Source organism: Macrotis lagotis, chromosome 2 (assembly GCF_037893015.1).
Source record: "Macrotis lagotis isolate mMagLag1 chromosome 2, bilby.v1.9.chrom.fasta, whole genome shotgun sequence".
NCBI lineage: Eukaryota > Metazoa > Chordata > Mammalia > Peramelemorphia > Peramelidae > Macrotis > Macrotis lagotis.
The window spans coordinates 113,982,325-113,997,889 of NC_133659.1; the positions used below are offsets into that span (position 1 = coordinate 113,982,325).

The window sequence follows — 15,565 nt, forward strand, 5'->3', positions numbered from 1 at the left end:
ACTTCCTTGTTCCTCTAATTTGTTTATGATGTTGCGTTATATATCTAGTTTATGTATTTATCTGTGACTTCTCTAGGTATATGATGTATGATCCTGGTTTAAACCTAATTTCTCTCAGACTGTTCTCCATTTTTCCAGAAATTTGTATCTAATAATGAATTTAACAAATTATTTCCTCTAGTAACTGGGGTCTTTGAGTTTATCAATTACTTTGATACTGTATTTGCTTCTGCATTATATACCTAATCCATTCCATTAATCACTTCTCTTTTTTTAACCAGTACCAAATCATTTTAATGATTATTGCTTTGTAATACAGTTTGAGATATGGTACTGCTAGGTCTTCTTCCTTCTGATTTATTTTTTAAATTATTCTTGAGAATCTTGATCTTTTGTTTATATGAAATGTTTTTTTCTAGATCTACAAAATATTTTGATCATTCTTTTTAAATTCTATTTTTTTTTGTATATACTTGATGATGTAAGTCAGGGTTGTCCAAAATGCAGCCTGGGGGGCCCCTGTGGGTTTACTAAATGCTTTCGTAAATGAAGTTGAGCTACCACAGAGCTCTCACTAAAATGGCAAATCAAAATATGTTGTCTATTGTATAAAATAAAAACTTTTGAAAGTAAGGTTGGACAGCCCTAATGTAAGTAATCAGTGTGATAGTCCATGTGTAAATAGGTGTGTATATATGTATGTGTGTGTGTGTGTGTAGAGTGATTGCTCAAATTTTTTTTACTGATAAAGTTGTGCAATCAAGAAACTAATAGAATTATGTACTCTATAGATGCTACATTTGGGAAGACAGCAGTAGTATTGTGACCAAAATTGTAGAATTCAAGTCAAGTAGTTGGGTTTAAATATTGGTTCTGTGACTTTGGACAAGTGACTTAACTTATCTGGACTTCCAATTTGCACAGTGCCTGAGACATATAGGTTTAATACATGTTTTTTGATGGACTTCTGATGCTTTTTTTTGTTTTAGTTTTTGCAAGGCAATGGGGTTAAGTGACTTGCCCAAGGTCATACAGTTAGGCAATTATTAAGCGTCTGAGGCCAGATCTGAACTCAGGTACTCCTGACTCCAGGGCTGGTGCTCTATCCACTGCGCCACCTAGCCACCCCGAAAAGATGACTTCTATAGCTCCTTTTAGCTCTTCATCTGTTATACTGTGACACTATAAATGTGGAGTACTAAATTACTGACTGTTTCCTTGTCTTTCCTAGCCCCACAGATTGTTGGGAAGATTCCTCTATCATGAGCCTTTTATAACTGCGGAGTAAACAAAGGGAAAAAAGTTCCAGCAGGGGCTGGATTTCGAGAACAGTTTCTTCAGCTGCCTGGGGAAACAGTATAATGTTGTGCAACAAATGACTTATGGGGTAAAAAAGGCACATCAGGTCTTGGTCCCTTAGTCTGTTCGTTTTTGGTTTTTTTTTTTTTGGTAGAGACAACTTATTTTTCTTTCCCTTTTTTGGAGCTGTTAATATAAGAATAGTAAAGAGATGAAAAACTAAAGTTAGCAGGTTCAGATGCTTTTCTGATACTCTGAAAAGTTAGTTTTATGTTTTTGTTCTCTGAATTCATTTTTACCCTGGTTAAAAAAGAATCATTTGAAAATGACTTATAAAACCAATGAGAAATGGATGCTTATATTTTCTCAACTGTCTTCCTTCCTGCTAAAAAGCTTTCAAGCTGCCTATCCCTTCTTTTTTCCCCCCTCCTAAACTCTACCACAAACCCACTTCCTCTCCCAGAGACCCAGCCCATTCAACTACCCTCTCTTGTCACTTCACTACTCCCACTGGTCCTCTTTCTCTTTTATTCTAAAAAGCTCAGACATAATGCTTTGACTGTCTGATGCTGGTAGTGCTCCTAAGCTAGCAGCTCTACATTGTGGAAATGGATAATCTTGAGAGAAGACTAGCAAGAGTCAGTAAGGGTTGTAGTCTGAGAGTGTTCTAGTTACCAACATGGTCTTGCATACCTTATTGTGTGCTTTTTAGGCTGCTGTTAAACTATAGGAAGATTGGCATCTTACTACCTTCTGTCTCAAACTGATCATCAGAGGCTAGGAGCTACATTTAGAGAACTGGTGAATTGGAGCCCAGAGCCAGGCTATCCCAAGAGGTATGTGGATCTGGGCCTGGTCAACTGCAAGGCAATCTGCCCTTTCTCAGGGAATTGTTTGCCAAGATTCACTTCTACTATGCCTCTTGTCCCAGATCCTAGTCATTCTAATTTTAATGGGGCCAGTGGCATGGATTGGTCTCCATGTAGGTCCGTTAATTTAAAAATTGTTCTGCCACAGATAGCACCTCTATTCCTGGTTATTTCAATTCATATCTCTGGGAACTGAGCAAATCAATCACCCCAACATAACAACAATCAACTTAAAACACATGTTCAACTTTCTAGTACAAAAGAGATCATTAAGGACCGGTAAACCAGTAATGTAGCAATTATGAAGTACAATACTAATATTGCTGGCATTTCCCAATATTAAAAGAATCTGAAAAAGAGAAAGGCTTCCATGCGTCTTTGCGTTTTCTTTTTAGTTTTTTTTTTGCAAGGCAATGGGATTAAGTGGCTTGCCCAAGGCCACACAGCTAGGTAATTATGAAGTGTCTGAGACCAGATTTGAACCCAGGTACTCCTGACTCCCAGGCTTAAGTGGCTTGCCCAAGGCCACACAGCTAGGTAATTATTAAGTGTCTGAGACCAGATTTGAACCCAGGTACTCCTGACTCCCAGGCTTAAGTGGCTTGCCCAAGGCCACACAGCTAGGTAATTATTAAGTGTCTGAGACCAGATTTGAACCCAGGTACTCCTGACTCCCGGGCTGGTGCTTTATCCACTGCGCCACCTAGCCACCCCTCCATGGGTCTTTGTAACACTTAATGGAAAGACACATAACGAAATAGATGAGACAGTATAAAGAAAAGTTCATAACAATAAAATCACTGATTGACTTATGTATATAAGTATACCCTTATAATGCTGTCACAAGTAGAGGGTGTTTTTTTTAAATGAAGGAAACAGCTTAATATTAATGTTATTTCTATTTTTTATTTAACAACAGTCTTTGGAAGGTCTGTTCCTAACATATTCTCATTTTCCTCAAAATGCTCAAGTTCTCACTAGGTTTTTGCCCTAATTATAGGTTCAAATATATCAACTTTTTTACAATTATTCTCAGCTAATATATAGAGGTCAATTAATGTTAACTCATCCTCCATTAGATTGTAAACTTCCTGAGGGAAAGACTGATGTCTTTTTCTACTTTTGTAACTTTATACAGACTAGAGTTCAGGAAATTTAATATTTGCATGAGGACTCTCTATGTTATTCTCTAGTCCAGACTAAACATCTGGTTACCAGTTGGGACTGTAAATTATCTCACAAAATTCTTCTGCCAAGTCCACTAAATTGACTGTGACCCATTACAATAGTTCATGGAATTCCATTCTCTAAGGCTTATTTCAAGTACCATCTTCTGTATAAAGCCCATACTGATCCCCCTCACTTTTCCTTCCTATTAAAAGTATGCTCCTCCTCAAATCTTTCTTAATCTGGATCTCAATTCACTTTTGCACCTTTTGCTCCCTACTTTGTATTATACTTATCTTTGTACATGTTCAGTCCACTTCCCAAGACTCAACACTTTACATTTGTAAAGCCATTGAGAATAGACACTATAATTTCTTGTATCTTTATCTTTATTATCATTAGTGTCTATCACAGTGTTTTTTATATTGTAGACACTTAAATAAGAATTTACTGAATTTGTTGTTCAGTTTTCTTTGGAATTTTAGAGACATAGGATAGACAACATAGTGTTAAAAAAAAGTCATAAAAATACCCGCAAAGAACAATAGGAATAAGTGCAACTAAAATTTCCATGCTATACACAAATACTAAAGGGAATAGAAATGTGATGGAAAAATTCTACTCTTAAATAGAAAGCTGAAAAGACATTAGAAGTTTTCTAGTCCCTCATTTTATATTATTTATTATTAAATAATTTTAATTACATATAACAGAAAATAATATAACATAATATAATACAATTTTACAGATGAGGACTTAAGTAATGTATTCAACATCAAACAATTAATAAGTGAGCTAGGTAGAATTTGAACCTATCTTCTCTGACTCTTAAGTTCAGCACTCTTTCTATGGCATTAACCTAATATTTTGTAGGAAAAGATGAATTTGGATAATTTTTAAGAGAAAGGGATATGATTTAAGGAGAAGTCTTTCTAAATCACATAAGATCATAGAATTCAAACTAGAATGGACCTTAAGAGATCATTTAGTTTTGCTCCCTCATTTTGCAGATAGAGAAACTGAGACAGAGAGTTGAGTGATTTGCCCCAAGGTTATACAAGAAGTTGGTGACAAAACTTGGATTTAAACCTAAACTCCAAGGCTAGAGTTCTTTCACTAAACTAAGTATTCATGACCCAGATTAATGTGTCTGTAGGATGATAGATGTGCCAGGGAGGATAATGGGTAGCTAAGCTTTATTTCTTTTACTCCTCCATGACATTCCCCCCTCTGCTACCCCAAATCATCCTATAGTTTCTCTTTCCAACAGGAGATATTGTGTAGCTTGGAAGCAGGAGAACCTCTTTCCTTATGAAGTGCAAAGAGGTGTAACCTCAATGTCCTTTAAATGCCACCTTTTAGATAACTGAAAAAAAAGATAAGATCTCATTTATCAGCAGATGACAGATTATTTCCCTTAAACTGATCCCTAAAACAACCTTGAAAGTGATGGGAAAATCCATTCTACTTTGGATTATGTCAATCTAACCTGTTTCTGGAGAATTCCTTTTCCTTCTTTAAAAGACATAACCTAGTTCAGAAAGCTTTAACTAGTAAATCTGATTCATTCCCAACAAAACAGTTAAAATATCCACTTTAAATGTCCAGGAAGCAGTGGGGGTTGGAGGAATGGACTGCCTCTTTAAATGGACTTTCTTCTTTCAAAACAGGAAGTGGCAATTGTCCAACTTCATAAAAAATCATCACCAGAGAACATTTATTCAATAACTAATTATGTAACATGACTCTGGGTTGGAGTGGTTAGAAGGGTTTTTTGAGAAAGAGTAAGGTAGAAAGATAGAGAATTATAAACTAACATTTATAAAGCACTTTACAGTTCACTGATATGGGAATGACAATCATAATTACTGTAATTTTACAGATAAGGAAACTAAGACTCATTGGTCACACAACTAAACCTATCAGAAATGGAATTTATGCCCAAGTTCTTCATAATCCTCCACTCACACTCTATCCATCTTGCCATGCTGCTTCTCAGGAAAAGAAAAGGAAGAGAGAAAGAAAAGTAGGAACCAGATTCTTCCCTACCTACCTTGGCAATTCTCATTCTTTGTGCTTACTAACAGTATAGAGACTAGGATAGTCTCTTTCCTTGAAGCTCTACAGTGAATAGTTTTCTGAGTAATCAGTTGTGTCCAGGAGTGACTGCTAAGTTCATTCATGAGTCACAATAAGAGTACACTAGAATATTGAATTTTGGGGTCAGAAAGGAATTGTTAGGATTGTTTAACCCAACCCTTTCATTTTACAGTTATGGAAATTAAGGTCCTGAGAGGTAAACACTGCTAGATAGTCCAGAACTGGGTTTGTGGTCTCGTCTCTATTTCCAGTACTCTTGCTACTGTGCCAGATGGCTTCACTACTTATTTTGTTACAGAAATGAAGGAATAACTTTGAGATGAACTTGGGCTATCTTGGAAATGAAGAACACTTGCATGGTTTTTTTTTTTAGGTTTTTGCTAGGCAATGGGCTTGCCGAAGGCCACACAGCTAGGTAATTACTAAGTGTCTGAGATCGGATTTGAACCCAGGTACTCCTGACCCCAGGGCCGGTGCTTTATCCACTACGCCACCTAGCCACCCCACACTTGCATGTTTTGTGCCTCTGTTCCTTCTGGGATCTGTGATGCTACCACTGAAGCTTTAAGCAGGGATAAAACCTCTGACTTGGGACCATATAACTGTCCTGCAAGATAAGAACAAGGACTCCCTTGATTACTAGAGAGTCCAGAATGAAATATTTCCATTACTTGTTTCAAAAAACCCCAAAAAGCTGTGGGAATGTTTGCTAACTCATTTTAACTAGGCAGAAATGGCTTAGAGGAGGTGAAAGCATTTTAAACATACATATGTAAAGAAGGTTGGCAAAATGAGAGGAAGGAAATTCTCATGTCCTGGAATGAGCAGCCACAGTTACCAGGGGGAGGGTTCACTGATTGTAAAATAATATTTTAAGATGTATAAGACAATGTGTCACTTTTTAGAGATGGGTGTGACTGGAAATAATGACTGTTGGAGGGGCTGTGGGAAGAATGGGAATCAGCTGTGAGTTCTGGGAATGTCGTAGGTCAGTAGTTTTATATTTTCTTCTTTGATCTTGTTCTCACCTTAACCAAAAAAATCTCTGTCTTTCTGGCTTCCTTACATCAATTTCTTTCTGGTCTTCATTGTTATCTCAAATTGTCTCCTACTTCTCCAGATGATTCACAAAAGATCACTTCCTTGAATTGATCTCTTGCAATTTTTCTAACCACTATGAGACTCAGATATACAAAAAATTGGAGCAAGACACAAGTTGTAGCATATGATTGTGATGAATATTAATTGTGCTATAAGGAATGATGAATTCAAAGATCTTAGAAAAATATGGGTAGACTTGCATGAAATAATAAAGAAATGGGCAGAATCAAGAGAATGTTATATACAACAATATTGTTTTAAGAATAATTTTGAGTGAATAAGTCATTTGAACTATTATACAAAATTAACTACAAGGATGTATGAAGTGTTCCTCTGTAGCCAGAGGAAAAAAATTGACAAATAGTTGTATGAAATGGTTTACATGGATATGTTTATGTATGTGTGTGTGTGTGTGTGTGTGTGTGTGTGCCTAAAAGCAATCATCTCTAGGGCAGGAGGGAGAGGGATGAGAAAAAATAAGTTACATGATAACTTTATGTATTTTAAAAAGAATAACAAGTTGCACATAATAGATTTGCAGTTTCGTGTACAAGCATTTTTTTTCCTATTCTACTATGTTAAGGAAATGCTTTTTTTATTACTAAAGAATAAAATAGGGGTGACTAGGTGGCACAATGGATAAAGCACCCGCCCTGGAGTCAGGAGTACCTGGGTTCAAATTCAGTCTCAGACACTTACTAATTACCTAGTTGTGTGGCCTTGGGCAAGCCACTTAACACCATTTGCCTTGCAAAAAAAAAACTAAAAAAAAAAGAATAAAATAAATATAATTTCAAAAAAAAATACCAGTAGACTATAAACCAGAATTAGGAGAACCAAAATATGCACCTATGGATGAGGATTTGAGACAGTCAGAGAGGTAGGACAGACCCTAAATAGCTATGTAACCCCAGTAGATATCAGAAGATTTCGATTCAAATTTCACTCTATCTTCCTTTGCTGTGTGACATATGCAAATCATTTCATCTCTTTGTGCCTTCTTCCTAACCTTTAGGAGAGATAGGATGTGCTACTGGTATCTTGGGGTTATTATGAAAATCAAATGAGATAATGCATGTAGGGCCTGTAAAGACCACAAAAAGTCAACTATTATTATTATTACACAAGCAGAACTCCAAGGTTAGGCAAGACCTGTGTCACAGAAAACAGTCACGCATCACAAACAGGAATCATCACACTCACAGCAAGAAGGAGGAAAGAAGGGACAAAAGTTACCAGAGGCAAAGAGATTTTGAGGATCTAAGGTGTCAAAGTGGTCTAAGCCAAAAATTTTATATGCCCCTCATAGTACAGGTTAATAACTAGTCCTCCTAGGTGGGGCTAATAACAACTTATCTGGCTACTTCCTGAAGCTAGTCTTTGATGAGTATTTCTCTCTGCTGGATGTATTGTCTCCAATTGGTCCCTTCCCTCTAATGACATCGTGGAGGAAAAGGACCCCTTTACTCGATGATGTCATTAGAGGGAAGGGACCAGTTGGAGATAATATATCCAGCAGAGAGACACACATCAAGGACAAGTATGAACAGACACAAATACAAATGGATACAAGAGGATAGCTGCCCAAGGGAGGAAGAAGCTTCAGGAAGTATGATTCTCCCCTTCCCGCTCCATCTTAATAATGGAGAGAACGCTGGCTATGTGGACCCTAAAAAGGGATCTATCCTCAGAACCCAACAGAGAGCTACGCTTAAGGGAAACTTCATGCATGTTCCACAAAGAAAGGAAAGGGAGTGCTGGGATTTGTGAGGTATCCCTTTGTCCTGTATGTTCTTTATACGTGTACCTCACTACTTTTATTTTTTATGTTTGAGCCCACTTTCCCCAGGTTCCTAAGATATGCAGGGAGATAATGTGCCCTGGTTTTTGGGTGGGAATGTTTTGTATCAACTGTTCTTATTACACCAGCTTAGTAAATAACCTTTTCTAAAAGCTAATAAAATTGATTCAATGAAACCAACTGGGAGGCCATACTCTTGAAGTAATGTTATGAGGTGCTAGACTAGAATAGGTATCCCTTCCCCATTGTGGCTTTCCCCATTGCCACCTACTATATTGAGGATGGGCATAAAAAATTAAATGGGAATTTGGGGGAAGTTTTGTGAAAGTTGGAAAGGATACCTGAAGGCCAGCAGATGACTCAAAGTTTAAAAACTCAGAAAATATATAAAATATATGCAGAGTATTGTATAATAGCAACATATTTTATCTTTGGATACCACAATAATTCAGATTTATTCATTGGTACAAAGTGAAAGTCAAAAAATTTTACTCGAATTTTTTCCTTGTGATGTGGAAAGGATAACTGTATAACAACCTCTGGCAAGGCTTGCACTGCTCATGAAGACTCTGGAAGAACTACAATTCCCAAGGTCTTTGTAGCAATCAGAGCCTTTCCAGAAGTTGTTACAGAAGAAGAAAATGCTCCCTAATTTTTTATTCTTACATTACCTTCCCAGGCTTTATTCCTCATTTCTTTTCCTCCAAATTCCATTTCTTATCACTCTACCCCACTTCCCCCAACTCTCTTGCCCTTCATAGTGCTACTCTTGACACTCTTATCCCCTTATCCCTATTCCTATTCTGATTTAAGCTTTTCTGCATTTTTGCTTATCTTGTTGTGTCCTATAAAAAAAATTCTGTCCTCAATCTTAATGTGACCTTCATGCTGTTTGACTTTTATGATGATGAAACTCCTCATTCCAAAATCAAATAATCAGTTGTCTCCTGGACAAACCCAATTGCCTTTTCTTTCTAATCATTATTTCACTCAGACTGACACAGATCATTTCTTCTTCTTCTGTGTCCCCCTTCCTCCCTAGGCATCTGTGGAATTATATTTCCCTTGTTTTCATTTTAGCAACCCATCTGTTCCTTTAGCTTTTTCTGTATCAACATTTCATTTTCCCTTTTCCTGTGGGTGGGCATCTCTCAGGGCTCTGTTCCAGACCCTTTCTTACCTCACAACTCTTTCTCAGAGACTTTACCTTCTCTTCAGTGTGATAATCTAATCTATCTGCTGTAGCAAAGGTTGTAAAATAGAGTTATATAGACCTAAGTAACTTTCTTTTTTCTGGTCAGGCTTTTTTAACCTCTTCTATCTGTCTTTCCCCAGTCAAATTTCTAATTGTCTTTTCAACATTACCATTTCTAGGATGCAGATCCTTCATGTTGACCATGACTCTGTTCCCAAATTTTTCTTTTCTTTTTTTTTATCCTAGTATGTGATCATTACTTTTAATCAAGCCTTGACAATTTCAGATAGAAATCATGCATTCATTAGTAGATGTATGGGAACAATCTGTTCTTAAATTTTTTTTTTGAGAATAAAGTAGTATGAAAGATATCATCAAGTAAGAACAGCTATAGCCAGGAAAAGTCAGTCAGTCAGTAAGCCTTTATTAAACTTTATTAAGTTATGTGCCTTAACACAGGTAATGTGCTAAATGCTATTGTTGCTGATATTGGACCTTCAGTCTCAGAGGATCGTGACATCAGGAGGGTGATGCCATGATATGTAAACGAATTAGATGAGATAGAAAGGCAAGAGACAGTCCCTGATCTTAAGAAGTTCATAGTCTAATAAGGAGGCAATATGCAAACAACCACTAAAAAACTAACCACACAAGATAAATAAGAAATAATCAATAGAGAGAAGAAACTAGCATTAATAGAGGTAGGGAAAAATTGCCTTTAGACTGTGAGTAAGTTTTTCTTCCTGGCTGCTTGTAGTATGTTTTCCTTGACTTGATAGGTCTGAAATTTGGTTATAATGGAGTTTTTATTTTGGAATCTCTTTCTAGAGGTGAATGGTGGATTCTTTGAATTCTATTTTGCTGTCTGGTTCCAGGACATCAGGGCAGTTTACCATGACAATTTTAAAGTAAATTTTTATAAAGTTTAGAACATTATAAAATATTTAATACATTTTCATAAGTTTTAAAAATTTCACTTCTTTTCTTATATCATTATAGTTACCCCCAAATATTCCTTCCTTTTTCCTCCCAAAGAGCTATATCATATAACAAATAATATTTAGGGGGGTGGGGATGGGGAAGGCAATCAGTTTAATAGATCAATATATTGAAAAAGTCTGAAAATCTTGCAATGTGTAACATCTGTGGACCTTCCAGTTCCAGAAAGAAATACGGTGGGAGTGTTCTTTCATATTTCTTTATTTAAATCCTGTTGATCTTTGAAATTTCATTATATTCACTTTTGATTACTTGGTGTGTAATTGTTCTTTCTATTTAGATTGTTGCAGTTACTCTGTATGTTGTTTTCTTGATTCTGCTTATTTTACTAATCATTAAGTCACACAGCTGACAGGTTTCTCTGTATTCTTTACACCCATCATTTCTTCCAGCTTAATAGTATTTAACTACATTATGTACCACAATTCAGTCATTCTCCAATTTATAGGCATCTACTTTGTTTTCAAATCTTTGATATCACAAAAATTCTGCTATAAATATTCTGGTGTTCTGATGAAGATTTTCTTCTTAACAATACCCAATTGGTATATACCCAGTAATGGTATCTCTGGTTCAAAGGGAATGGTCCATTTTAGTAATTTTATTTGTATAATTCCAAATTGCTTTTTTAAAATGGTTGTACCATTGCAAACAATGTATTAGGGTGCCTATCATTCTACAATCCCTTCAACATGGAATATTGTCATTTTTGCAAATTTTCAAATGTAAGGTTTGTTTTGATTTTCATTTCTTATTAGTGATTTGGATAATTTTTTTATGTTTCTGTGAATGCTTTGCAATTCTTATTTTGACAACTGTTCATTCATCTCCTTTGAACACTAATATTTTAGGAAATGACTATTGCTCATATACATATTCATATTTATTAATTTCTTATATTTATAAAAGCAATTTGTATGTAACATGTATTTATATACATGTGTATTATATAGATATATCTATATCTATACATATCAAACACTTATCAGAGAAATCTGATCTAAAATTTTTCCTTATTCACTTTCCTTGCTCTAGGTGCATTAAATTTTTTGTGCAAAAGTTTTTCAAATTCATAATCAAAGCTATCTACTTTATCTTTTGTAAGTGCCTCTATCTCATTTAGTTAAGAATACATTTGCTATCTATAGCATATTACCTACTTTTCTTTTAAGCTTTTATAGTGTAATCTTTTTTTTTGCAAAGCAATGGGGTTAAATGACTTGTCCAACATCCCACAGCTAATCAAGTATTAAATGTCTGAGGTTGGATTTGAACTCAGATCCTTCTGTCTCCAGGACCAGTGCTCTATCCACTGTACTACCTAGTTGCCTCTACAGTGTAATCTTTAATATTTAAGTCACATATTCATTTTGAAGATATTGTGGAGTATGGTATAAAATTTTGAGCTAAGCCTAATTTTTGTTAGATAGCTTTCCAGTTTTCCAAGAAGTTTTTTTTAATTAAGTAAGGAATTTTTATTTAGGCATTCCTGGTTTTTATTTTATCATGTCCTAGATGATTGAGTTTAGTTCTTTCTGATTTTTCTTGTTTAATCTGTTCAATTGATCTATATTAAGATTAGATGGTTTTTATGACTGCTGTTTTTTTTAATAAATTTGAGGTCAGGAAGCATTATTCCCAGAAGGTGAGATTTTAGATGGGACTTGAAGGAAACCAGGAAAGTCAGGATGAAAAGAGAAAGTATTCTAGCATGGGGGGGACAGTCAGACAAAATTCCTTGAACTAAGAGATGGGAAGATGGGAGCCTTGTTAGAGAACAGCAAGGGGATCAGTGTCACGAGATCAAAGAGCACAGGATGGAGTATAAAGTGTATGAAGACTAGGAGGGGTATTATTATGAATGACTTTGAATGTCAAATGAAAGATTTTTATATTTAATCTTGGGGCAGCTAGGTGGCGCAGTGGATAAAGCATTGGCCCTGGAGTCAGGAGTACCTGGGTTCAAATCTGGTCTCAGACACTTAATAATTACCTAGATGTGTGGCCTTGGGCAAGCCACTTAACCCCATTTGCCTTGCAAAAAAAAATATGTATATTTAATCTTGGAAGTGATAGGGAGTCACTTCAGTTTATTGAGTAGAGGGAAGGAGGTGATGTGGTCAGATATTCATTTTAGGAAAATCACTTTGTGGCTGAGTAAAAGATGAACTGGAAGGGGGAGAGACTTGTGGCCTAGAGACCAACCAATAGATTATTGCAATAATTGATATGCAAGAAGGCAACACCATGGTAACAGTATCTGAGGAGAAGGGGGGGGGGGGTCTACTGGAGAGTTATTCCAAAGGTAAAACCAACAGACCTTGGCAATAGATTAAATATGGGGAGAGAGAGAGATAGCAAGAAGCGGAGGATGTAACATACCAGGCAAACATGGGGATATGATGATACCTTTGACTATAAGAGGGAAGTCAGGAGGGGGGGAATTATTTGAAAAGAAAGATAATGAATTTAGTTTTGAACATTTTGAATTAAGATGTATAATGGGATATATGATTCAAAATATCTGATAAGCAGATGGAAAAGCAAAATTGAAAGTCAATAGAGAAGGTAGGGCTAAATAATTGAATATGAGGATTATAAGCATAAAGTTGATAATTGAATACATGGGTACTGATGAAATCACCAAGTGAGGTAGTATAAAGGGAGAAGAGAAAAGAATCTTAAGACATGTACCACCATAGTTAATGGGCATGATCTGGATGAAGATCCAGAGGAGACTGAAGAGTGGTCAAAAAGATAGGAAGGGAACCAGGAGAGAAGTGTCCTGAAAATGTAGAGCAAAGAGAGTATTAATGAGAAGAGGATGATTAGCATTATCAAAAGCTACAGAGGGATTAAGAAAGATGAGGATTGATAATAGGTTCTTGGAATTGGCAATTAAAAGAGCATTGATAACTTTGGAAATAGCAATTGTAGTTGAATGATAAGGTTGGAAGTCAAAATGTAGATGGTAAAGAGAATATGGGGAGAAGGTAAGGCACCTAATGTAAGTGGCCTTCTCATAGGAATTTAATCACAAAAGGCAGAAGATATATGGGATAATAGTTAAGGATAGAAGGATCAAAGGAGGGTTTTTTGAAGGTGGAGGAGGCATTTTTGTGGGCAGTATACAAACAGCCAGTAGACAAGGAGAGATTGAAGATAAATAAGAAAGTAGGGATTATGGGGGGGGGCAATCTTTGGAGAAGACAGGATGGAATGATATCACTTGTGCAAATAGAGGGATTTTGTCTTGGCCAGAAGAAGGGTTACTTCTTCAGATGAACCAGGAGTGAAGAGTAGAGATAATGGTAGAAAGCATCTGAGTGACATGAGGTGAAGAGGAGAGGATATATTGAGCTCTCAGCAAATGACCTCAATTTTTTTCAGTAAAATTTGGTTCTCAAACCTGAGAATGTAGGGAGAAGAGGAACCAATTGGAGGTTGAGAAGTGATGAAAAGATTTGGAAGAGTCTCTGTGGAGAGTAGAATAAACAGTTGAAAACAGTTAATAATATAGTGTTGAATTGGTTCATCAGAGGGTAGCAATAGGGAGGGGGAGAGTATGACTAGTGAAGAGGTGATAAACTGGGAGAGAATTGAGGAGTAGAGGGTGTGTAGGTCAGTAAGTCAAGAGAACCAGAATGGATATCCTGATATTGTAGCAGTAAAGACAAAATGTTAAAAGATCCAGAGAAAAGATTCCAGCTTGTTGGTTGTAAGACATGATACAGTTGATATTTGATCAGTCTCTTGAAATTATTCATGTTTACAACACTGATGTTATAGTATAAATTGTTTTCCCAGTTCCTTAATTAGGTATCATGCAGATGGACAAACTGGAAAACCCCCCACACATGAAGCAGTACTGAATCTGGAGACATTTGATAAATTTAAAAGATTTTTTTTTCCTCCCTTGGATGAGGGTGGAGGTACATGATTTTCTATCTACTGAAATTCTGTTTATATTTCCACATAAGGATTACTTGCCACCTTTTCTGGACATCTCTATATAAAATGCTCTCTCCTCTGAACTCCCTGAGTTCAAACTGTCTAAACCATTTCTCAATCATATCATCTATTTTCTCACATTGATAATTATCTTTTCATGTTTATATGTCTTAGCTCTTTAGGGATATTGTAAACTTCTTGAGGATTGAGATTGAATTCTAAATATCTCATATAAAGCTTCACATTGTGCCTAACATAGCATATTCCTTAAATATTGTAGGTTCTCAATAAGTATTTATTGACTAAATTTATCTGAATTGCTTTGAGTTCTCTATAATTCCATCATTTGACCTCTAAAGTGTATTTCTTGTTCTAGTGTCTTATCTGATTCCCACTTGATTTAAAATGTGGTATTACTATAATATATATACATATATATGTATATATCGTTTATATTCCTCTGCAAACTATACTTTCACTTTTAAGAACCAGACACCATAGCCCTAAATAAGTAACATTATAGAATTTATGTTGCTCATTAAGAAAGGTCTTAGTGTTGAAAGTCCCTTTCTTTCCAGTTCTATTAAAAAAAAATCTAAAGAAGGTAGCAGAAAAAAGGAATGGAGATAACATCTGGCTCCCACATTGACCTTTATGAAAGATTAAAGGGAAACACCAGAAGTGAGATTGCAAATCAAGGAACCATTTCAGAAAGTGAAATGGATTATCATGAAAAAACTCCCAAGGTAGTCACAAGAGAGAACATAGAATCAGAGAAGTTCAAAGAGACCTCAGCTAATAATTCCCTTTATTCTGACAGGTAAATAAGAGAATTTTCTGTTTGAAAGAGCTACCAGGGAACATTTTGTGGAATATAGTGGTTGCTACCCATGATATCATCCTTTCACATTAGGAATGTTCTCCAAATACTCCTATACTTCCTCAGTCACATTATAGGCTATCATCCATGAATCTCTGTACCTTTCATGAAATTCTAATCTTTTTGACTTATTCTTTTCCTTGCACCTCTCTCCTCTTCCCTATCCCTGAAATCCAAAATCACAGTGCCTTGTACATAGATGG

General features: G+C 35.9%; 1 protein-coding gene across 1 annotated transcript in view; it reads left to right on the plus strand.

Annotated features, from left to right (window-relative positions):
• Positions 1-8,072: 8,072 nt before the first annotated feature.
• Positions 8,073-15,565, plus strand: part of PPP2R5A (protein phosphatase 2 regulatory subunit B'alpha) — an 85,712-nt gene continuing 78,219 nt past the window's right edge. The window contains exon 1 of the mRNA XM_074222617.1: positions 8,073-8,145. Within this exon, the coding sequence (XP_074078718.1) occupies positions 8,079-8,145 (67 nt within the window). The 5' untranslated portion in view covers positions 8,073-8,078. The remainder of the gene's footprint in view (positions 8,146-15,565) is intronic.